At 38.2% G+C, this 24215-nt stretch overlaps 1 protein-coding gene across 1 annotated transcript in view; it reads right to left on the bottom strand.

Annotated features, from left to right (window-relative positions):
• The window catches only part of LOC150064916 (uncharacterized), a 96200-nt gene that overhangs the window by 53654 nt on the left and 18331 nt on the right, over window positions 1–24215 (bottom strand). Inside the window, exons 10-19 of the mRNA XM_090329283.1 lie at window positions 19918–19971; window positions 17742–17795; window positions 16914–16964; window positions 15631–15687; window positions 12787–12840; window positions 10587–10640; window positions 9721–9771; window positions 4476–4529; window positions 2416–2469; window positions 1146–1196 (exon numbers count right to left, since the gene is read on the bottom strand). Coding sequence (XP_090185409.1) covers window positions 1146–1196; window positions 2416–2469; window positions 4476–4529; window positions 9721–9771; window positions 10587–10640; window positions 12787–12840; window positions 15631–15687; window positions 16914–16964; window positions 17742–17795; window positions 19918–19971 — 534 coding nt within the window. The remainder of the gene's footprint in view (window positions 1–1145; window positions 1197–2415; window positions 2470–4475; window positions 4530–9720; window positions 9772–10586; window positions 10641–12786; window positions 12841–15630; window positions 15688–16913; window positions 16965–17741; window positions 17796–19917; window positions 19972–24215) is intronic.

The following is a 24215-nucleotide window of genomic DNA, read 5'->3' as shown; positions in this document are numbered from 1 at the left end:
TTTATAACAATATTAGGTTAGAAAACTATAGCTTGTGCATGCTACACAGATGCTCTGTCAAATGTACTATGCCTCTATCTCCTCTGTCTCTGCCAAAACTTCTCTCCAGTACTGAACTCTGAATTCAGAGCCCTGTCCTTGCAGCTCCTATGGTGATGGCATGGTGATCCCTCCTACCTAAGGCTTGCCTGTTCAATGACACTTCCCCTTAGGATTTCACCAGAATGGTAGATGGATGTGTAGACTTGGGTTCACAGGTATGATTCTGTCTACAGTGGGGGTGAACAGCCGAGGACAGCAATATGACGCCATCCAGAGTATTCCTTCTGGCAGAAGTCCATCTCCACTGAATGAGCAAAATGCATTGCATGTGTGAATGAGGAAGAAGAGATACAGTGATAAACAAGAAAGTAAAATATTCCTGGAGCCCTGACTTGAAGCCATAGTATCAGAGTATTGCAACTCTGCCACACACGTGTGGACATGATCGATCTCTCTCTCTCTGTCTCCTACCTCTTTCATTGTAAACATAAATTTATTCACAAACCCTGTATTCACAGATGTGAGCAGTAAGGAGCTTGACATAATGCTGTGGAGCCATCTGTCTATCCAATAGAAATGGTGCCCATAAAGTACTCACACTGTCACAAACCTTACAACCACAGTTTTGAAAAGTTGGCATTAATGCACAATGAAAATAATATGTATAATTTAAGGTCTAGGCCTACAGAAAGTCTATAGTCATCAAAGAACTGGACATAGCCAACAGAATATGGAAAGGACCGAACAAACATGTAGCCACTTCGATCTGACACTTGTATTTCTTCACCTGTGAAGAAATTGTTATGGCAGGAAATAAATGCATAGGATTCTGTGTCTTTGCCATCAGACCAAAGGAACACAACCAGTTGCAGTAGGATCTCATACACTGGCAATGTGGGGGGTTTTAGGCGTTTCCCTTCACTGCTCCCTACAATAGCAAAACACTTTTATGCAACTCATTTCTCATTTACTCATCAAAATGGAAAAGGAGCAATCTGACAGACAGAAGGTACACCGACAATATTTGGAAACTACCCAGAAATGATCAATCTGTTTCATATCATTTATATTTATGTATGTTTATCTTCTTGTAGATATCTGACCTTTGCTTGAATTCTTCCGTCCCAAGATCTGGTGGGTCATTTTTATCCAAGCTAAAGAGAATTAAATTATAGATAATCAAATATCAGGTGCAATCATAGTTTTACGTTTTCACTCAGTGTAGTAAGTTAATCTAAGACTAACAAATTTGTAGAAATCAAAACTTTTACATATTTAGCTAAATGAACAAAGGAATTTAATTTGGCGTAGGGGAGTTGCATTTTATCATTTCAAAAGAAATCTTTTATGCATGGTCAAAGAATTTTTCTCTCTTAGTAAACCTAATACACTGCTCCCTACAATAGCAAAACACTTTTGTGCAACTCATTTCTCATTTATTCATCAAAATGAAAAAGGAATAATATGACAGACAGAAGATACACTGACAATACTTGGAAATTTCCCAGAAATGATCAATATGTTTCCTAACATATACTTATACACGTTGATCTATATGTCTATATCTGACCTTTGTTTGAATTCTTCTGTCCCAAATTCTCCTGGATCATTTTTATCCAAGCTAAAGAGCATTAAATTATATACAGCCACTACCAAGTGCAATCATAGTTTTACTTTTTTACTTAAGGTACTAAGTTAACCTAACACTAACAAATTTGTAGAAATGGAAACATTTACATATTTATCACTTCAAAAGAAAGCTTTTATGCACGGTCAAAGAATTTTTCTCTCTTACTAAACCTAACACACTGATTATTGGTATCATGTAGTTTAATTGTACATGCAACTCACTTCGGAAGAACTCAATCCATTATACAATCTGATTTTCAGCTTTCTAAGTCTGCTCTTCTCTCTCCTTCCTTTCACTAACTTGGCTGATTTCTTAACTGCTTCTCACCAAAAGACAAGAAACTGCAGCCTAAAAGCTGGACTCTCATCAGACCTGAAAATGAGCCTGTCTACTAAGTACCAGATTTCTAGAGAAGGAAAGAGGCCCACCAACATTTTCCCCTCAGAAACACTGAGACCACCTCATTGTTCCTGACTGGGATTCTCTCCTCCATTGTCTCAGTACAAGTTGCATGTAGGAAACAGGTAAATAAGGTAGAGAATAGGTAAATAAGGATACGGTTACTATGTTTTACTTCACAGTATACCATGACCAAGTCTCTGCTGCCTGACGCTATCATTTTCAATTTAGTTTCAATACAAGAGAAGGAATACATGAGGACACTGATCAGCTGTTATATAGATTGGGTACTAACCTCACCCTAGAAGTGAATTTACACTCAGATGACAGAAAATTCAACTCACCAAATGTTAATGCTTGGGTCACAAACTGCAATGGCAGTTAATGCTGTATCATCTCTAAAAAATAAAATAATAGAAAATCAGCCACAGAAAATCAGTTGGAACATTTAGAAGAAATCAAACTGTTTCTACAAGGCTGTGTACTAAAACCATAACTGTGTTCATCTGAGGAACATGCTCTGCCACTTGAGCTACATCGCCATCTCCAGCTCTTCTGTTCCCTCTAGCTATTTGCTCTGGTACTATGGTGTGAAGTAGGAAACCTGTACTTAAATGAAAAGCAGTATTTCCATTTTACAGTAGAATGGATTTGAATCTCTTCAGGAACTTAAATATGGAACTTAGAAAAGTAAAGTTTTCACACAAGATAGAAGAATTGTTCCCCCTACCACAGTACCTAATGCCATCTTGTATGACTTTCAATGCAATGCAATTCAAGGGCGCTCAACCCAGAGGTCACAGTCAATATTCTGCTTCCTCTCTTCCTCCTATTCCCTTCTTATTTTCAACAATCGTGGATGTCTTTACTGACTTACTTGCCGAGAGTACCAATGGGTGGCAGGCCAGAAGCAGAGAACTCTCCACTGCTAACCAGGACAGTGAGAACTCCCTCTCCTTCTGGAGTCTCAATCCTTCACCCAATTTGCAAAAAGAAAGAATGGCACAAAAAATTGCACTTCCCTGACCTTCCAAATGGTTCCCACAAACATGGTGCTTAGTCTCTGTACAGCTTTCTACACAAGTCTGTCGACATTTGGGTATCTGACCACTTAGGGCTGTCTTGTGTGCATCCATGTGCATCCTGCTAGTTATTATCAACATCAATAATTAAATTGCACACAGTCAAATACTGTGAGAATTTCAAAACCTACTTTTTCTCCCCAAATAGCTATAACTGCCTGAAAACTAACTCTACATATACTGTATATGCAAGGGGGTATTTCGTGTGTTTTCCTAAAAATATGGCCTCTCACTTCAATGAAATGTTCACCTGTGCTAAACAACCACTTATGCAAGACTGACAAATTCTTTTCCTAAACCACTGGTAACACTGTTTTTATGGGTTTCCTTATCTTCCATTTCCCTTGCTATGGAATTAATCAAGCTGATCTACCACCTACATTTCTGCTTTCTCTCTTCCCTCCATGCTGGCACTATTGTTCTCTATCCATCCAGCCTCTCTGAGTGATAAAAAGGATTTGTATTTCATGAGTTATTCACATTAATATCCAGAATATATGTTGGAATGATCGCACAGACATGCTTTTACTATTTAGTAGTATTTCACATTCATATAAAATTCTAACCCTTACTTGATGGTAAAAGCCTTCTCATCCCCTAAATAAATCACAAATGGTATGAGGGAGGTGTCTTCAGCTGTCACGTCTCCCATGAACATCTGATATCCTAGTCATTATATTTTAACCAGTCTCCTTCCCACAGCAATTGAAGGAGACACATCAGGGATGAATATGGCATGAAAAGATTCTCTGGTCTTTATATCACCATCTCTTGAAATAGACATCCAGCACATAACTGTGTAAATTTTTGTTTAGGCCTGAACGTGAACTTAGAGGTAAGGCATTTTTGGATAATACCTATCAAATTAAAACCCAGTAATGACCAGCCTTTACTCATTCATTCTGGAGGAACAGAGGGAGGGAGAGAGGGAGGAAGAGAGAGAGGGAGAGGGAGAGAACACATCTAAGTTGTTTCATCCTCTAGCTAGAGAAAACAAATTCAATAGAAAGAAGTTTCTTAACCTGCTAAATCTTACAGCAAAACATTAAATTGTTTTTGGCCATTAAAATAGATTAGGAACAAGAAACATTCTTGGTATTTCTTCTTAAAAGTAGCTAACGTTTTAGAAAGGAACTACTGATATTATGGCCAAAGTAAATTAGAAAAATATCAAAGACCTTCAATTGTCATCTATACTTACAGGTGCCTAATCTCAATTACTTTCTTTTCTGTGACTGTCCTTTCATGGATGACTGTACTTACATACATGTATATATGCATAAATACACATGGGTGACATTGTATGTTTATTCGGACCTTACCCTTCATTGTTGGTTCCTTTGTCAAGTTCAGTTGAGGTATCAGATAAAATATCACTAAAGAATGAAACCAAAATATATAGTCAGAGGCTCCAATGATTTTCTACATTTGATTACATGTCCCTCCTTTCTTTCTTCCATGAGCCATTAAACATTCAGATTTTTGTTCCATTTCTATATATTGTAATTTTTTCTATTGTTTACTTCCATGTCTATTTCTAGTTGAATTCCACCATAGTATGATAGCACATGGTAATATTATCTTTTCTTATATGTCCTGTTAAGACTTCCTTTAGACTCTGCCAAGAAACCTCTTTGAATAATTACTACGGAGGAGTATTAGAGAAAGGAAAAGGAAAAAAGAGAATAATGCTGCCTCTATGCTCTAAATATTATTTCCTTTGGGGAAAGCTTGGGGTTGCCTGGACGATACTTATTCTGGGACTGCTGGATGGAATATTCTGCAGATATGTGCTACCTTTGGCTCTGGGTCTTCAGTTAAATCTGGTTTCTTGCGGATTCTTTGGAAAGGATCTAACATGGTTGGGATCCATCAACTCATTTCTGTTCAGCGATGTCTGTTGTGTCAAATTGGGTGCATTGAGGATTAGTTGCCTTTTTGTTGTTAATCATTACAGTGTCTTTAGCAAAATGAAATGACTTTCATGTTGTAATACTTTCAAGTTTTCTTTGCCAGATAGGAGTACATTTACATTTGCTTCCTTTTGGGTGCCATTCTTGGAATATCTCTTTCCATCCATTCACATCAAGCATGTGACTGTCTCTGTTAGGGACGTGGACTTCCTTCTTTCTCTTTCTTATTATGTTTCTCTGCAGGTACTATTGGGTTTCCTCTTAGGGCCTGGGTGTTCTACTTTAGCTTTCTCTATTAAGATGAATACTCTACCACTTGAGCCATACTTCTTGCTTTCGGGAAGTAAACTGCTGGGTTTCCTGCCGATATTCCTATTTAGAATGCCACTGCTTTGTTCCAGAAAGGATTCTATCCTTTGGTTGAAGTGTAGCTGATATAATGACTAGAAGAAATTCTCCTCATGACCTGTTCCTCTCTTACCCTAGTTGTTATAAAGAAGGAAGAAAGATGTGCATTTGTCTCTCAGTAGCTGGGCTGTCATGCCTGTGTCTTAGTTGCTTCCCATACTTCTTATTTCACATTTTGACATCTGTTGGTGTACGCACAAATACATTTCTTTCCTTCATGCTGCCTTTAGAAATATGTGTGGATATATATATGTATATGTATATATATATATATTCAGAGAGTCCTCCTAGATTTAAACTCACATTTCAATGCTAGATCCCACATAACATTCTACAGACACTTCTTCCAGGATAAGAAAGTCTCGTCATAAGGCACAACTATACTATACATTTTCAGTCAAATAGCTACCTACTTTATACATGAAGTGATCAATTTTCTCTACTGCTATAACACTGATACCTCATACTTCAGTATACATATAAGTAATTAAAATCAGTAGATAAATGAAGCTAGGTCATCAGTTTGATTCGAATGAAAGTATGTTGTTAATGATTACTAATAGTGGAACTGTCCCTCACTTAACAACAGTTTCTTAGTATTACCATATATGCACATGAAGGCATGTATCACTTGGAAAGTTAGAGTGTAAATACTGCACCCACACAGATTTTACTGATTATTAAGTCTTTTAACCATATGCTTCCTGTTGCTCATTAAGTTAACTACTGCCAGTAGTAAAGAGTAAATTGATAGGCCAGATACACAAAGAAGAAGAGAATAAAACTTTCTCTACACTTTCTCCAAACAACAAAGGAGGAAAGAAACAAGGATACAGTAAAGAAAAAGAAATGTGAGCAATATGTCCCTTATGATCAAGCAGAATTTGGGTGATACGGACTATTCTCTTTAATGAAAGATGCCAATGGTTTTAATGGTTTAAATATAATGAATTTAACCTTGACTCAATGATACACTGCCCACTAAACACGCATTTCATGAGTGAGTATGGAATGGAGGAATTTATTTCTGGAAAACAATCAAATGTAAGCAATGACAGAAAATTCGTGTTACACAGTTAAAAGAAAAGCGCAGTAAACAGTGGAAAAGTATCAAGACTGGCAGGAAATTTTGTGAACTATATCCAATAAACAACCATGGCAGCATAGATATCTCCTGATTTCTGCTTTTCTGAGGTGTTATTCCCAAAGAAGGAAATTAGTCATAAGTTCTTGTCTCTAGACTTTCTTTATGGAGAACTCAGGTTAAAATATATAAAACTAACAAAAATAGAAACCCCATCTTGTTTTCCCCCTCCTCTTCTCTATTTCAAATAAGTGTATTAAAAGGGGGGAAGGGAGGTTAGCCTAGTGGTAGAGTGCTGGCCAAGCATGCAGAAAGACTCGGTTTCAATTCCTCTGTACCATGTACATAGAAAAAAGCCAGAAATGGAGTTATGGTTCAAGTGGAAGAGCTCTAGCCTTGAGAAAGTCCAAGCACATTGCCCAGGCCTTGAGTTCAAGCCCCAGGACCGACAAAAAAACAACAACCATGAATAGTCATTGTAACAATATAGGTATATAGGGCAGGAAACTGCTCTTCTATAAAACCAACAGCATGAAATCTTCAAGGAGACATACACTTGAATGACATTAGATGCATTCTATCCATTGCTAGTAAGGAAAGATCAGTTAGACAAAAAATATCAATCAAAAAACACCAAAGTTTACTACAGTCCAAATTTGTTTAGAAGACACGTGAAAACATTTCATCTTTTACCTGAAGAATATATATTCTATCAGAAGATCAGATGCTGAGCTACTAACCTAGTCTGAAGAAATCAAAAAACAAAATTGAAATCAAAAGTGTATCTTACTTTTTTCAATTCATGGTGCTTCAACCCTAGGCCTCGGCTCTTTCCGTGAGCTCTTCAGCTCAAGACTACTACTACCCTGTCCCTAGAGTCACAGCACTACTTATGGTTTTGCTCGTGGTTAATTGGAGGTAAGAGACTCACAGAGTCTCACAGGCCAGGGCTGGTTTTGAACTGTGATCCTCAGATCTCTGCCTGCTGAGTGGCCAGAATGACAGCAGCAGTGTATCTTATTTAAGGACATAGAGCTACAAAAATACTAAAGGTATTAGAGATTATATTAGATATGAAAGTTAACTGATAAGTAATTGATCAATCAGAGGACTGATAAACCAAGAAAGAAAGTTTAACTTACTTAAAGGAAATGGGAAAAAATTGATACTATTGCAAAACACACTAACTTTGATATGGTAGTAAAGCTGATATTCCAGATGTGTAAGATGGAATAGTAGTCAGAGATAAGGCGTTGCCAGTGTGGGTAGAGGGATTGTGAAATGTCCCTTGCATTGTGCTGGTGTTTTATCAGTGTCTTACCTCCTGGGAACTACAGACAAATGAGAGTACCTTTTTGTTTCAGAAAAGGATTCCCTGCGACCTTGGCTCATTGTGAGTAGCTGACAGGCACCTAGGGATTCTAGGTGCTAGTTCTTGACATCACAGCACCCCATGAACCACTCTCTTTTGATCTGCTCTTCATATCCTGCTTAGTTTCAAAACACATCTGGATTACATATGATATTCATAGGTAGTCCTCTGTATCCTGAAAAGTCACCACTGTCCAATTCTGATTTATCACTTGATGACAAAAAACTCAATTTACACTAAATGAAAGGAACTTTAAAAAAATGGAACCAAGAGCTTTATTTTGTGTGATTGTTGTTTTTAAGGTATTATGTTATTTCTCTTTTCCTTTTTCCTCTTTATGGTTAATTTCCTATTGGGACTGTATCTGACTTTATTATCTGGTATATTGTATATGTTCTTATTCGGTTATTTGAAATAGGAAAGGAAAGGAGGGAAGACAAGATGATTGGGAGGGGGTGGGGAAAAGAAATGGGAAAAAGTATGAAAAAGAGGAATCAGTTTGTGACAAGTAATCTTCCTATTACCTGACGAATGTAAGTGTAACCCCTCTATACCTTGTCACGACCAAAAAAAAAAATCAGTTCGCACACTACTTATGTCTTCATTTGAAGGAACAATAACAGTTGTTAAGTTGCTGTTCTTGTTGTGGACATATCAAAACATATAAAAATTAAGTGGGAAAATGTGGGAGGAAATGATACAATGTTCTAACACTACTCGGTTAGAAAACTGTGGCCTTGTTTTTCTACACAGGTGGTCTGTCAAATGTACTATGTGTCTAGGTCTTCTGTCTCTGTCAACCCTTCTTTTCCTGAGGTCAGAACTCAGAGCACTGTCCTTGCTACTCCCATGATCATGGCAGGTTGATCCTTCATGCCTAGGCTTGCCTGATCAATGACCCTTCCCTTTCAACAGAATTTTAGATAGATGTGCAGACCTTTGGTTTACAGATGGGGAAAATATGACAGGATAGCAATAGAAAGCCATCCAGGGTATTCCTTTCTGCAGAAGTACATCTCCACGGAATCAACAAAAGGGTGCACTTCATGTGTGGATCAAGAAGCAGAGGCCCAATGATAAGCAAGAAAACAGATTAATCCTGGAAACCTGATTTGGAGCCCCTTTACCTAAAGCACACATGTGGACACACACACTCTCTCTCTTAGTCTCCTAGCTCTTTCATTGCAAACATAAATTTATTCACGAACCCTGTATTCACAGGTGTGAGCAGTAAGGAGCTTGTCATAACACCATGGAGTCATCTGTCTATACAATATAAATGGTGTCCATAAAGTATTCACAGTGTCACAAACCTTAGAACCACAGTTTTGAAAAGTTGGCATGAAGTTCACAATGAAAAGAATAGATATAGAGAAAGAGTATACCCATCAAAGAACTGGATAGAGCCAATAAAATATGGAAAGGCCCGAACAAACTTGTAGTCACTTTGATCTGACACTTGTATTTCTTCACCTGTGAAGAAACTGTTACGGCACGAAATAAATGCAAAGGATTGTATGTCATTGCCACCAGACCAAAGGAACACAACCAGTTGTAGCAGGATCTTATACACTGGCAATGTGAGTGGGGGGTTTAGGAGTTTTCCTTCACTGCTCCCTAAAATAGCAAAACATTTTGTGCAACTCATTTCTCATTTACTCATCAAAATGAAAAGGAGTAATATGACAGACAGAAGGTACACTGACAATATTTGGAAACTACCCAGAAATGATCAGTCTGTTTCATAACATATATATTTATGTATGTTTTTCTATTTATAGATATCTGACCTTTGCTTGAATTCTTCTGTCCCAAATTCTGTTGGGTCATTCTTATCGAAGCTAAAGAGAATTCAATTATATACAGTCAAATACAATGTGCAATCATAGTTTTACTTTTTTACTCAAGGTAGTAAGTTAATCTAACACTGACAAATTTGTAGAAATTGAAACCTTTACACATTTAGCTAAAGGAACAAGGTATTTCCATTTTTTTCCCTAGAAAGGAAATTTGTTTTGCAGGAACTTATATTTTTACCTCTACAAAAGAAAGCTTTTATGCATGGTCAAATAATTTTTCTCTTTTAGTAAACCTAACACACTGTTTATTGGTATGCGTTAGTTCATTTGTACATGTAACTCACTTCAGAAGAAATCAATCCACTACACAATCTGATTTTCAGCTTTCTAAGTCTGCTCTTCTCCCTCCTTCTTTTCACATACTTGGCTGTATTCTTAACTGCTTCTCACCAAAGGACAAGGAACAAGAGCCTAGAAGCTGGACTCTCATCATAACTGTCAGTGGGCCTGTCCAAGTATCAGATTTCTGGAGAATGAAAGAGGCCCACCAGCTCTTTCACCTCAGAAACACGGAGACCACCTCACTGTGCCTGACTGTGATTCTTACCTCCATTGGCTCAGTAAAAGTTGCATGTAGGCAATAAGTAAATAAGGTAGAGAATAGGTAAATAAAGATACGGTTGCTATGTTTGAATTCACAGTAGACCATGACCAAGTATCTGCTGCCAGATGCTGTCATTTTCTATTTAGTTTCAATACAGGAGGAGGAATAATGAAGACAACGATCAGCTGTCATATAGACTGTGTACTAAACTCACACCACAAATGAATTTACATTCAGATGACAGATAACTCACCAAATGTTAATGCTCGAGTCACAAACCGCAATGGCGGTTAAGGTTGTGTCATCCCTAAAATGTAAGTAAAAAAAAAAGACACAGAAAATTGAGTTGGAAACTGTAGAGGAAATCAAACTTTTTCTGCAGGCTGGGTACTAAAACCATAACTGCGTTCATCCTAGGAACAGGTTCTGCCACTTGAGCTACAGCTCCATCTCCAGCTCCTCTGTTCCCTCTAGCTCTTTGCTCTGGTACTCTGGTGTGAACAAAGAGACCAGAACCAAATGAAAAGCAGTATTTTCATGTTACCACAGAAATACAGTTGAATCTGTTCAGGAAATTAAATATGGACCGGTTTCATGCAAGGTAGAAGAATTTTTCCCAGTACCCCTACCATAGTACCTCTTGACATCTTGTATGAATTTCAATACAATACTCTTCAAGGGAACTCAACCTGAGATCATAGCTAATATTCTGCTTCCTCTGTTCCTTCTATTCCCTCATTACCTTCAGTAATCGTAGATGTCTTTACTGACTTACTCTCAGATTGGACCAATGGGTGGCAGGCCAGAAACAGAGAACACTTCATTGTTCACCAGGACATTGAGAATTCCCTCTCCTTACAGGAGCCTCAATTCTTTATCCAATTTGTGAAAACACGGAATGGCACAGAAAAATTTCACTTCCCTGACCTTCCAAAGGGTTCCCACAAACATGATACTTAGTCTCTGTACAGCTTTCTACACAAATCTGTCTACATTTGAGTATCTGACAACAAATGGCTCTCATCTGTCAATGTATGTGTATTCTGCTCCTCATTATCAACATGAACCATTAAATTATGCACAGTCAAATACTATGGAAGTTCCTAAAGAGACTTTTTCTTCCCAAATTGCTATAATACCCAGAAAACGAACTCTACATATACTACATATGTAAGGGGGTATTTCCTAGAAATGAGGCCTCTCTCTCCAATGAAATGATTACCTGTGCTAAATAAAAACTTATGCAAGATTCACAAGGAGTTCTTTTCCTATGACCCTAAAGCACTGTTTACACTGTTTTTGTGGGTTTCCTGATGTTCCGTTTCCCTTGCTATGAAGGAAATTGAGCTGATTAACCATCTACATTTCTGCTTCCTCTCTCCCCTCCTTGCTTCCTCTGTCTGTCCATCCTCTCTGATTCATAATAGGATTGGTAGTTCATGAGTTATTCACCTTAAACTACAGAATATATGTGGAAACTAACACACAGACATGCTTTGGCTATTTAGTAATATTTGCCTTTCACATAAAATTCCAACCCTGACTTGATGGTAAAAGACTTCTCATTCACTAAGTGAATCACAAATGCTATGAGGGAGCTTTTTTAGCTGTCACGTCTCCCATGAACATCTGAAAACCTAGGTAAGTCTTTCTATTTTAGCCAGCCTCCTTCTCACAGCAATGGAATGAGACACATCAAGGATGAACATGGGCGTGAAGAGATTTGCTGGTCTTTTCATCATCATCATCATCATCGCTTGAGATAGACATCCATCACATAATTGGGCAAATTTTTGATTGGGGCCAAAAACGCACCTTATCAGTAAAGCATTTTAGGAAAATACATAACAAATTAAAAAGCCCCTAATGATCAGCCTTTACTCATTCATAGAGAGAGAGACAGAGAGAGAGAGAGAGAAACAGAGAGACAGAGAGAGACAGACAGACAGAGAGAGATGGAGACAGAGAGATACAGTGTGTGAGAAAGAGAGAGAGAGAGAGAGAGAGAGAGAGAGAGAGAGAGAGAGAGAGAGAGAGACAAACAGACACACACAGAGACAGACACACAGACAGACAAACAGACAGAGAGACCACCTTTAACTTGTCTTATCCTCTAACTAGAAACAACGGAGTCACCAGAATGTTTAACCTGCTGAATCTTACAACAAAACACTAAATTTCTTTTGGCCACCACACTAAATTAGGACAAAAAGAATTCTTGATATTTCTTCTTGAAAACACCTAAGATTTTAGAAAGTGATCTACAGATATTACAGCCCAAGAATCTTAGAAAAATATCAAAGGCCCTGCAGTGTCATCAATACCTAAAATAAAGTTCTGTAATCCTAATCACTTTCATTTCAGACACTATCCTTAATGTGTGACTGTACTTACCTACATTTAATTATGCATAGATGCACATAGATGAGAGTATATGTATATTTAGACCTTACCCTTCATTGTTGTTTGTTTCGTCAAGTTTGGTTGTGGTATAAGATGAGGTGTCCCTATAGGATGAAACCAAACGTCATAGTCAGGCTCTCTAATGGTTTTTGTAGACTTGATTACAAATCCCTTCTTTCTTTCTTTAATAACCCATTAACCATTCACAGTGTTTGGTTCGATTTCTATCTATTTCAATATTTTCTGCAGTTTATCTTGCTATTTCCAGTTGAATCCCACCATAGTATGATAGGAAATAGTATATTGACTTTTCTTATATGTAATTGTTAAGACTTCCTTTATACTCTGCCAAGAAATCTCTTTGAATAATTACTGTAGAGGAGGTATTAGAGGAAGGGAAAGGGAAAAAGAATAATGCTGCCTCTAGGCTTTAAATATTATTTCCTTTGGAGAAAGCTTGGGGGTTGCTGGGATGATACTTATTCTGGGACTGTTGTGTGGAATATTCTGCAGATATGTGCTGCCTTTGGCTCTTGGCCTTCAGTTGAATCTGGTTTCTTGCGGATTCTTTGGAAAGGATCCAACATGGTTGGGATCCATCTACTCATTTATGTTCAGCACTGTCTGTTGCGCCAAATTGGGTGCATCGAGTCTTAGTAGGATTTTGTTGTTAATAATTGCAGTGCCTTTAGCCAAATGAAATGACTTTCATGTTGTAATACTTTCAAGTTTTCTTTGCCAGCTAGGAGTACATTTACATTTGCTTCCTTTTGGGTGCCATTCTTGGAATATCTCTTTCCATCCATTCACAACAACCCTGTGATTTTCTCTGCTAGGGAGGTGGACTTCCTTCTTTCTCTTTCTTACTGTGTTTATGTGCAGGTACTATTGGGCTTCCTCTTATGGCCTGGGTGCTCTCCCTTAGCTTTCTCTATTAAGAAGGGTACTCTACCACTTGAGCCATCCTTCTGGCTTTCAGGAAGTTAACTGGATAAGAATCTCATAGAGTTTCCTACCGATATTACTATTTAGACCTCCACCTCTTTGTTCCAGAAAGGATTCTATCCTTTGGTTGACTGCATTTGTAACATCTTGTGAAGTGCAGCTGACATACTGACTAGAAAAAATTCTCTTCATGACCTGTTCCTCTAGCTGAAGAATATATATTCTATCAGAAGATCATATGCTAATAACCAGATCTCAAGAAGCTGAAAAAATGAAATCAAAAGTATTTCTGATATTTTTTCATTCAAGGAGCTTGAACTCTGAGCCTGGGCATTGTCCCTGAGCTCTTCAGCTCAGAGCTACCACTCTACTTCTTGAGCCCCAGTACCGCTTCTGTTTTTTTCTGGTACTTAATGGGAGGTAGGAGTCTCAAGGTCTTTAGTGCCAGGGCTGACGCTGAACCACGATCCACAGTTCTCAGCCTCCTCAGTAGCTAGGATTATAGGCTCTATGTATCTTTTATTTTTATAAAGACAGAGCTACAAATATCCCAAAGACTTTAGGGATTATAATAAGACATGAAAGTAAATTGATAAGTACTTGATCAATCAGAGGTCTGATAAACCAAGAAAGAAAGTAAAAATTACTTCAAGCAAATAGAAAAATAAATGATTCTATTGCAAAACACACTAATTTTCATGTGGTAGCTCAAGCTGATGTTCTAGATGTGTAAGACAGAAGAGTAGTCAACAGTGGGGATTTGGTAGTGTGTGTCCAAGGATTGTGAAATGCCCTTTAGATTGTGCTGGTGTTTTTGCAGGATCTCAATCACAATGGGGACATAAAACATATCTTAATATATTTCTGTTTTGTCCAAATAAGATTAGAAAGATTCCCAGGCATACAATATCGAGATGAGGTAGAAACTTAGTTGATGTCATTTTCTAGTGCTGGAAAACTCTCCCTGAACATCAGAAATCTGTCTCCACATTTCTCTACTCATTAGGTATGTTCAGTATCCACACATGCAAAGAAACTGAAGTGAGGCTTTTTGCAGAAATTAAACTTTTACACCTGCAAAAGATGATTTTTATCCATGTTTAATAACACTATAAACAAATAAATCTACCTAACCTGGTGGATAACAGCCTCATCTTCTTGCACCCAACTCAATTCAATTTCCGCATCCACTTGCCTTCCACTCCCAGCTCTATTTCCTGCCCCTCAGTTAGGGACAAGGAAGAGCAGTCTAAAAGCAGGACTCCCATTCAGTGTGAATGTGCTTCTTCCTCTTGTGCCCTTCAGACACCTGGGACTACCTTTAGGTTTCAGAAAGGGATTGCCAGGTCCCTGGGCTTCTGGTGAGTAGCTCATAGGCTCTGTGATAATCTCTGGATTCTGGGTGCTAGTTCTTGACTTCACAGCACTCCGTGAGCCACTGTCTTATGATCTGCTCTATCATTTCTCCTTAGTTTCAAAACATATCATGATTCCGTGCGATATGGATAGGTAGTCCTGTGTACTGTGAAAATTCATCATTGTCCAAAATGGTTTATCATTTAGATGATCAAAAACTCAACTCACACTAAATGAAAGGAACTCTAGGATATGGAAACAAGAGCTTTATCTTGTGTGATTGCTGTTCTTAATGTACTATGTTATTTCTCTTCTCTTTTTTTCCCCTTATGCTTAATCTCATATTGTTACTGTATCTGGCTTTGTAACCTGGCATACAGTATATACGTTTATTTCCTTGTTTGAAATAGAAAAAGGAAGTAGAAAAAAACAAGATGATTGGGAGGGGGAAGGCCCATGGGCACAATAACATGAGAAGGGGTATCATTGTGTGAGAAGTAATGCATCTACTATCTGGCAGATGTAACTGTAACTCCTCTATGTATTACCCCAACAATCAAAAATAAAATAAAATTTAAAATTAGTCAACTCACCACCTCTTGATGTCTTCATCTGAATGAACAACAACTTTGGTTAAGCTGCTGTCCTCCCTGTGGATATATTGAAACATACAGAAATTAAGTGGGGCAATGTAGGAAGAAGTGATGCATTTTTCTGACACTTCTCGGTTAGAAAACTATGGCCTTGTGTGTGCTACACAGGTCGTCTGTCAAATGTACTATGTCTCTAGCTCTTCTGTCTCTGCCAAACCTTCATCCAGTACTGAAGTCTCAACTCAGAGCCCTGTCCTTGCTACACCTTTAGTCATGGCCTGGTGAGCCTTCATGCCTAGGCTTGCCTGTTTAATGACACTTTCACTTAGTCTTTCACCAGAACTCGAGAGGGATGTGCAAGCCTTTTGTTCACAGATGTGATTCTGTTTTCCAGGGGTGTGGTGGATGTGGGGGGAAGACCACCAGAGGATGGCAAGATGAAGCCATCCAGGGTAGAAATTCCTTTCTGTGGTAGGCCATCTCCAATGAATCAGCAAAATGGTGTGCTGCACGTGTGTATCAAGAAGCAGAGCCTCAGTGATAAGTAAGAAAGGAAAACATTCCTGGAGCCCTGACTTGAAGGGATATCAGAGTACCGTCCTTCAGCCACACACGTATGGACTCTCTCTCTCTAACTCTCTGTCTCGTAGCTCTTTCATTGAAAATGTACATTTATTCATGAACCATGTATTCACAGATGTCAGTAGTAAGGACCTTGTCATAATGTCACCGAGTCATCTGATTATCCAATATAAATGGTACAGAGACAGTGTTTATAGTTACATAAAACTTAGAACCACAGTTTTTAAAAGTTGGCATTAAGTGCACAATGAAAGGTATATGTAAAAATGAAGGTCCAGACCTAGGGAAAGGGAATACCCATCAAAGAATCAGACATAGCCAAAAAACTACGGAAAAGATCAAACAAAGTTGTATAGCCACTTTGAACTGACACTTGTATTTCTTCACCTGTGAAGAAATTGTTATGGCAGGAAATAAATACATAGAATTGTATGTCATTGCCGTCAGAAAAAAGGAACATAACCAATTGTAGTAGGTTCTCATACACTGGCAATGTGCAGGGTTTGGGGGGTTTTCCTGTACTGCTCCCTAAAATAGCAAAACACTGTGTGCACCTCCTTTCTCATTTACTCATCAAAATGAAAAGGAGTAATATGACAGACAGAAGGTACACTGAAAGTATTTGGAAACTACCCAGAAATGATCAGTCTGTTTCATAACATATATATTTATGTATGTTTTTCTATTGATAGATATCTGACCTTTGCTTGAATTCTTCTGTCCCAAATTCTGTTGAATCATTTTTATCCAGGCTAGAGAATTAAATTATATACAGTCAAATACCATGCACATTCATAGTCTTACTCAAGGTAGCAAGTTACCCAAACACTCGTGAATTTGTAGAATTTAAATTTTTCCATACTTAGCTAAATAAACAGAGGAATTCTACTATTACCCAGAAAGGAAATTAATTTCTGTGGAAACTTACATTTTTATCTCTTCAAAAGAAAGCTTTAGTGCACAAGTAAAGAAATTTCCTTTCTTAGTAAACCTAACACAATGTTTATTGGTATCATGTATTTTCATTGTACATACAACTCACTACAGAGGAACTCAATCCTTTATGCAATCTGATTTTCAACTTTCCAAGTCTGCTCTACTCCCTCCATACTTACATTAACTTGTTGTTTTCTTAACTACTTCTCACCAAAATAGAGTCCAAAAGCTGGACTGTCATCAGAACTGAGAGTCCAAATATCACATTTCCCAAGTATGAAAGAGGCCCACCGGCTCTTTTCACCTCAGAAACACTGAGACTACCTCATTGCTCCTGATTGGGATTTTTACCTCCATTGGCTCAGTGCAAGTGGCATGAAGGCCCTGATAATAGGTAAATAAAGATATGCTTGCTACTTTTCGCTTCATAGCAGACCATGACCAAGTATGTGCTAACTGACTCTATCATTTTCTTTTACTTTCAATACAAACAAAATGATAACAGGAGGACACTAAGAAGCTGTCATATAGATTGTGTAATAAATTCACACTACAAATGAATTTACACTCAGATGAGAGATAATACAACTTACCAAATGTTAATGGTTGGGTCACAAACTGCAATTGCAGTTAACGTTGTTTCATCTCTAAAAAATAAAGTAAGACACAAACAATTGATTTGGAACATAGAGAGGAAATCAAACTTTTCTACAAGGCTGGATACTAAAACCATGACTGTGTTCATGTAGGATCATGTTTGCTATTTGAGCTCCAGCTCCATCTCCAGCTCTTCTGTTCCCTCTAGCTCTTTGCTCTGGTACTCCGGTGTGAACTAAGAGACCAGAACCAAATGAAAAGCAGTATTTTCATTTTACCCAGAAATACAGTTGAATCTGTTCAGGAAATTAAATATGGAACAGTTTCATGCAAGGTAGAAGAATTTTTCCCAGTACCCCTACCACAGTACCTCTTGACATCTTGTATGAATTTCAATAAAATACTCTTCAAGGGAACTCAACCCGAGGTCATAGCTAATACTCTGCTTCCTCTGTTCCTTCTATTCCCTCATTACTTTCAGTAATCCTAGATGTCTTTACTGACTTACTCTCAGATTGGACCAATGGGTGGCAGGCCAGAAGCAGAGAACTCTTCACTGCTCAGCAGGACAAGGAGAACTCCCTCTCCATACTGGAGTCTCAATCCTTCACTCAATTTGCAAAAAAGACAGAATGGCACAGACAAAATTACACTTCCCTGACCTTCTAAATTGTCCCCACAAATACGGTTCTTGTTCTCTGTACAGCTTTGTACACTACTCTGTCTATACTTGGGTATCTGACCACATATGGCTGTCCTCTGTCAATCTACGTATGTTCTGCTCCTCATTATCAACATGAACCATTAAATTATGCACAGTCAAATACTATGGAAGTTTCTAAAGAGACTTTTTATTCCCAAATTGCTATAATACCCGGAAAACAAACTCTACATATACTATATATGGAAGGGGGTATTTCCTGTGCTTTCCTAGAAATGAGGCCTCTCTCTCCAATGAAATGATTACCTGTGCTAAATAAAAACTTATGCAAGATTCACAAGGAGTTCTTTTCCTATGACCCTAAAGCACTGTTTACACTGTTTTCGTGGGTTTCCTGATGTTCCGTTTCCCTTGCTATGAAGGAAATTGAGCTGATCAACCATCTACATTTCTGCTTCCTCTCTCCCCTCCTTGCTGCCACTACTGTCCTCTGTCTCTCCAGCCTCTCTACTTCATAAAAGGATTTCTAGTTCATGACTTATTCACCTTAACCTACAGAATATATGTGGAAACAAAAACACAGACATGCTTTGGCTGTTTAGTAATATTTGATTTTCACATAATATTTCAACCCTAACTTGATGATAAAAAACTTCTCATTCACTAAATAAATCACAAATGATATGAGGAGGTTTCTTCAGCTGCCACTTCTCCCATGAACAACTGAAATCCTAGGCAAGTCATTCTATATTAGACAGTCTCCTTCCCACAGCAATGAAATAAGACACATCAGGGATGAACATGGGCATGAACAGATTCGCTGGTCTTTTTATCATCATCATCATCTCTTGAGATAGACATCCAGCACATAATTAGGCAAATTTTTGTTGGGGCAGAAAACGCACGTTAGCAGTAAGGCATTTTAGGAAAATACACATCAAATTAAAAATCCCCTAATAATCAGCCTTTTCTCATTCATGGAGACAAAGAGACAAGGAGAGATACAGAGAGAGAGAGAGAGAGAGAGAGAGAGACAGAGACAGAGAGAGACAGAGAGACAGAGAGAAAGAGAGAGAGAGAGAAGGAGACAGAGAGATAGAGAGAGCTCGCAACTGTAACTTGTTTTATCCTCTATTTATCAGAGAGAAGTTTTTAAATTGCTGAGCCTTACAACAAAACACTAAATTGCCTTTGAGCACCACAATAGATTAGGAACAATAACTCTTGACATTTCTTCTTGGAAACACCTAAGATTTTAGAAAGTTATCTACTGATATTACAGCCCAAAAATCTTAGAAAAATATCAAAGGCCCTGCAGTGTCATCAATACCTAAAATAAAGTTCAATAATCCTAATCATTTTCTTTTCAGTGACTATCCTTTTATGTATGACTGTACTTCATACATTTTATTATACATAGATGCACATAGATGAGAGTATCTATCTATCTATCTATCTATCTATCTATCTATCTATCTATCTATGTATCTATCTATCTATTTAGACTTTACCCTTCATTGTTGTTTGTTTCGTCAAGTTTGGTTGTGGTATAGGATGAGGTGTCCCTATAGGATGAAACCAAATGTCATAGTCAGACTCTCTAATGGTTTTTATAGACTTGAATACATATCTATCCTTTCTTTCTTCAATAATCAATTAACCATTCAAAGCATTTTGTTCCATTTCTATGTATTTCAATATTTTCTGTCTTTTATCTTTTGTCTATTTCCAATTGAATTCCATCATAGTATGATAGCAAACAGTAACATTGTCTTTTCTTTTTTTTTTGCCAGTCCTGGGCTTGAGCTCAGGGCCTGAGCACTGTACTTGGACTTTCTACCACTTGAGCCTCAGCACCATTTCCGGCTTTTGTCTATGTATGTGGTACCAAGGAATCGAACCCGGGTCTTCGTGCATGCTAGGCAAGCACTCTACCACTAGGCCAAACTCCCAGCCCATTTTACTTTTTTGTTTTTTTTGCCAGTCCTGGGCTTGAGCTCAGGGCCTGAGCACTGTCCTTGGACTTTCTCAAGGCTAGAGCTCTACCACTTGAGCCTCAGCACCACTTCTGGCTTTTTTCTATGTATGTGGTACCGAGGAATCGAACCCGGGTCTTCATGCATGCTAGGCAAGCACTTTAACCACTAGGCCAAACTCCCGGCCTGTCTTTTCTTATATGTAATTGTTAAGACTTACTTTATACTCTCCCAAGAAACCTCTTTGAATAATTACTGTAGAGGAATATTAGAGGAAGGGAAAAGGAAAAAGAATAATGCTGCCTCTAGGCTCTAAATATTATTTCCTTTGGAGAAAGCTTGGGGGTTGCTGGGATGATACTTATTCTGGGACTGTTGTGTGGAATATTCTGCAGATATGTGCTGCCTTTGGCTCTTGGCCTTCAGTTGAATCTGGATTCTTGCGGATTCTTTGGAAAGGATCCAACATGGTTGGGATCCATCTACTCATTTATGTTCAGCGATGTCTGTTGTGTCAAATTGGGTGCATTGAGGATTAGTTGCCTTTTTGTTGTTAATCATTGCAGTGTCTTTAGCAAAATGAAATGACTTTCATGTTGTAATACTTTCAAGTTTTCTTTGCCAGCTAGGAGTACATTTACATTTGCTTCCTTTTGGGTGCCATATTGGAATATCTCTTTCCATCCATTCACATCAGGCCTGTGACTGTCTCTGCTAGGGAGGTGGACTTCCTTCTTTCTCTTTCTTACTGTGTTTATGTGCAGGTACTATTGGGCTTCCTCTTATGGCCTGGGTGCTCTCCCTTAGCTTTCTCTGTGAAGAAGGTACTCTACCACTTGAGCCATACTTCTGGCTTTCAGGAAGTTAACTGGATAAGAATTCCAGAGTTTCCCACCGATATTACTAATTAGGTCTCCACTGCTTCGTCCAGAAAGGATTGTATCACTTGGTTGATATTCAAGGGGCTTGAACTCTGAGCCTGGGCATTGTCCCTGAGCTCTTCAGCTCAGAGCTACCACTCTACTTCTTGAGCCCCAGCACCGCTTCTGTTTTTTTCTGGTAGTAAATGGGAGGTAGGAATCTCTAGGTCTTTAGTGCCAGGGCTGTCTCTGATCCACGATCCACAGTTCTCAGACTCTTCAGTAGCTAGGATTATAGGCTCTATGTATCTTTTATTTTTATAAAGACAGAGCTACAAATATCCCAAAGACTTTAGGGATTATAAAAAGTCATGAAAGTAAATTGATAAGCACTTGATCAATCAGAGGCCTGATAAACCAAGAAAGAAAGTAAAAATTACTTCAAGCAAATAGAAAAATAAATGATTCTATTGCAAAACACACTAATTTGTATGTGGTAGCTCAAGTTGATATTCCAGATGTGTAAGACAGAAGTGTAGTCAACAGTGGGGATTTGGTTGTGTGTGTCCAAGGATTGTGAAATGCCCTTTAGATTGTGCTGGTGTTTTTGCAGGATCTCAATCACAATGGGGACATAAAACATATCTTAATATATTTCTGTTTTGTCCAAATAAAATTAGAAATATTCCCAGGGATACAATATCGAGATGAGGTAGAAACTTAGTTGATGTCATTTTCTAGTGCTGGAAAACTCTCCCTGAACATCAGAAATCTGTCTCCACATTTCCCTAGAAAGGAAATTAATTTCTTTGGGAATTTACACTGTTATCTCTTCAAAAGAAAGTTTCTATGCACAAGTAAAGACATTTTCTTTCTTAAAATTAACAAAATATTTATTGGTATCATGTAGTTTAACTGTACATGCAACTCACTACAGAGAAACTCAATCCTTTATGCAATCTGATTTTCAGCTGTCTAAGTCTGCTCTACTCCCTTCTTATTTTCACTAACTTGGCTCTTTTCTTAACTGCTTATCAACAAAATACAAGAAACAACAGCTTAGAAATTGGACTCTCATCAGAACTGACAGTGGGCCTGTCTAAGAAACAGATTTCTGGAGAAGGAAAGAGGCCCAACAACTCTTTCACCTCAGAACCACTGAGACAACCTAATTGTTCCTGACTGGGATTCGTACCTCCATTAGCTCAGTGTAAGTTGCACGTAGGCACTGATAATAGGTAAATAAGGATATGATTGCTAATTTCACTTCATGGCAGACCATGACCAAGTATGTACTAATTGACTTTATCAATTTCTACTTAGTTTCAGTACAAAAATAACTATTACATGAGGATACTGATAAGCTGTCACATAGATTGTACACTAAACTCACACTACAAATGAATTTACACTCAGATGACAGATAACACAACTTACCAAATGTTAATTCTTGAGTCACAAACTGCAATTGCAGTTAACGTTGTGTCATCTCTAAACAATAAAATAAAATAAGACACAGAAAACTCATTTGGAACATACTGCAGAAATCAAACTTTTCTACGAGGCTGGGAACTTAAACCATGTCTGTGTTCATGCTAGGATCATGTTTGCCACTGAGCTGCAGCTCCATCTCCAGCTCTTTTGTTCCATCTAGCAATTTGCTCGAGTACTCTGGTGTGAACTAAGAGACCAGAACCAAATGAAAAGCAGTATTTTCATTTTACCACAGAAATGCAGTTGAATCTCTTCAGGAAATTAAATATGGACCGATTTAATCCAAGGTAGAAGAATTTTTCCCAGTAGCCTAACACGGGACCTAATGCTATCTTGTATGACTTTCAATACGATGTTGTTCAAGGGAACTCAACCTGAGGTCATAGCTAATACTCTGCTTCCCCTGTTCCTTCTATTCCCTCCTTACTTTCAGTAATCCTGGATGTCTTTACTGACTTACTCTCACCTTGGACCAATGGGTGGCAGGCCAGAAGCAGAGAACTCTTCACTGCTCACTAGGACAGTGAGAACTCCCTCTCCTTACTGGAGTCTCAGTCCTTCGCCCAATTTGCAAAATGATGGAATGGCACAGACAAAATTGCACTTCCCTGACCTTCCAAATGGTTCCCACTAACATGTTCCTTCATCTCGGTACAGCTTTCTACACAAGTCTGACTGTATTTGGGTGTCTGACCTCTTATGGTTGTCCTCTGTAGATCTCTGAGTGTTCTGCTCTTCATTACCAACATGAACCATTAAGTTATGCGCCGTCAAATACTCTGGAAATTCCCAAAACTACTTTTTCTCTCCAAACAGCTATAACTAGCTGAATACTAACTCTAAATACTCTTTATATGCTAGGGGTTATTTCCTGTGTTTTGCTAGAAATGAGGTCTCTCTCTCCAATGAAATGTGATAAACAAAGATTTACGCAAGGTGTAAAAGGAGTTTTTTTCACATGACCCTAAACCACTTTTTGCAGTGATTTTGTGGGTTTCCTTATGTTCCATATCCCTTGCTATGAAGAAAATGGAGCTGATCAACCATCTACATTTCTGCTTCCTCTCTCCCCTCCTTGCTAGCACTACTGTCCTCTGTCTGTCCAGCCTCTCTGATTCATAAAAGGATTTGTAGTTCATGAGTTATTCACCTTAATCTACAGAATATATGTGCAAACAAACACACAGACATGCTTTGGGTATTACCTTTCACATAAAATTCCAACCATCACTTGATGGTAAAAGACTTCTCATCCACTAAAAATATCACAAATGGTATGAGGGAGCTGTCTTCAGCTGTCTGTTTTCCCCAGAACATGTGAAATCCTAGGCAAGTCATTCTATTTTAGCCAGCCTCCTTCCCACAGCAATGAAATGAGACATATCAGGGATGATCATGGGCATGAAAAGATTCTCTGGTCTTTTCAGCATCATCTCTTGAGATAGACATCCAGCACATAATTAGGCAAATTTTTGTTTG

The sequence above is a fragment of the Megascapheus bottae genome, chromosome 3 (genome assembly GCF_031878675.1).
Source record: "Megascapheus bottae isolate mThoBot1 chromosome 3, mThoBot2.hap1, whole genome shotgun sequence".
NCBI classification, from domain to species: domain Eukaryota; kingdom Metazoa; phylum Chordata; class Mammalia; order Rodentia; family Geomyidae; genus Megascapheus; species Megascapheus bottae.
Note: the sequence above shows the minus strand (reverse complement) of the source record. Positions and strands in the feature narration are given on the sequence as shown.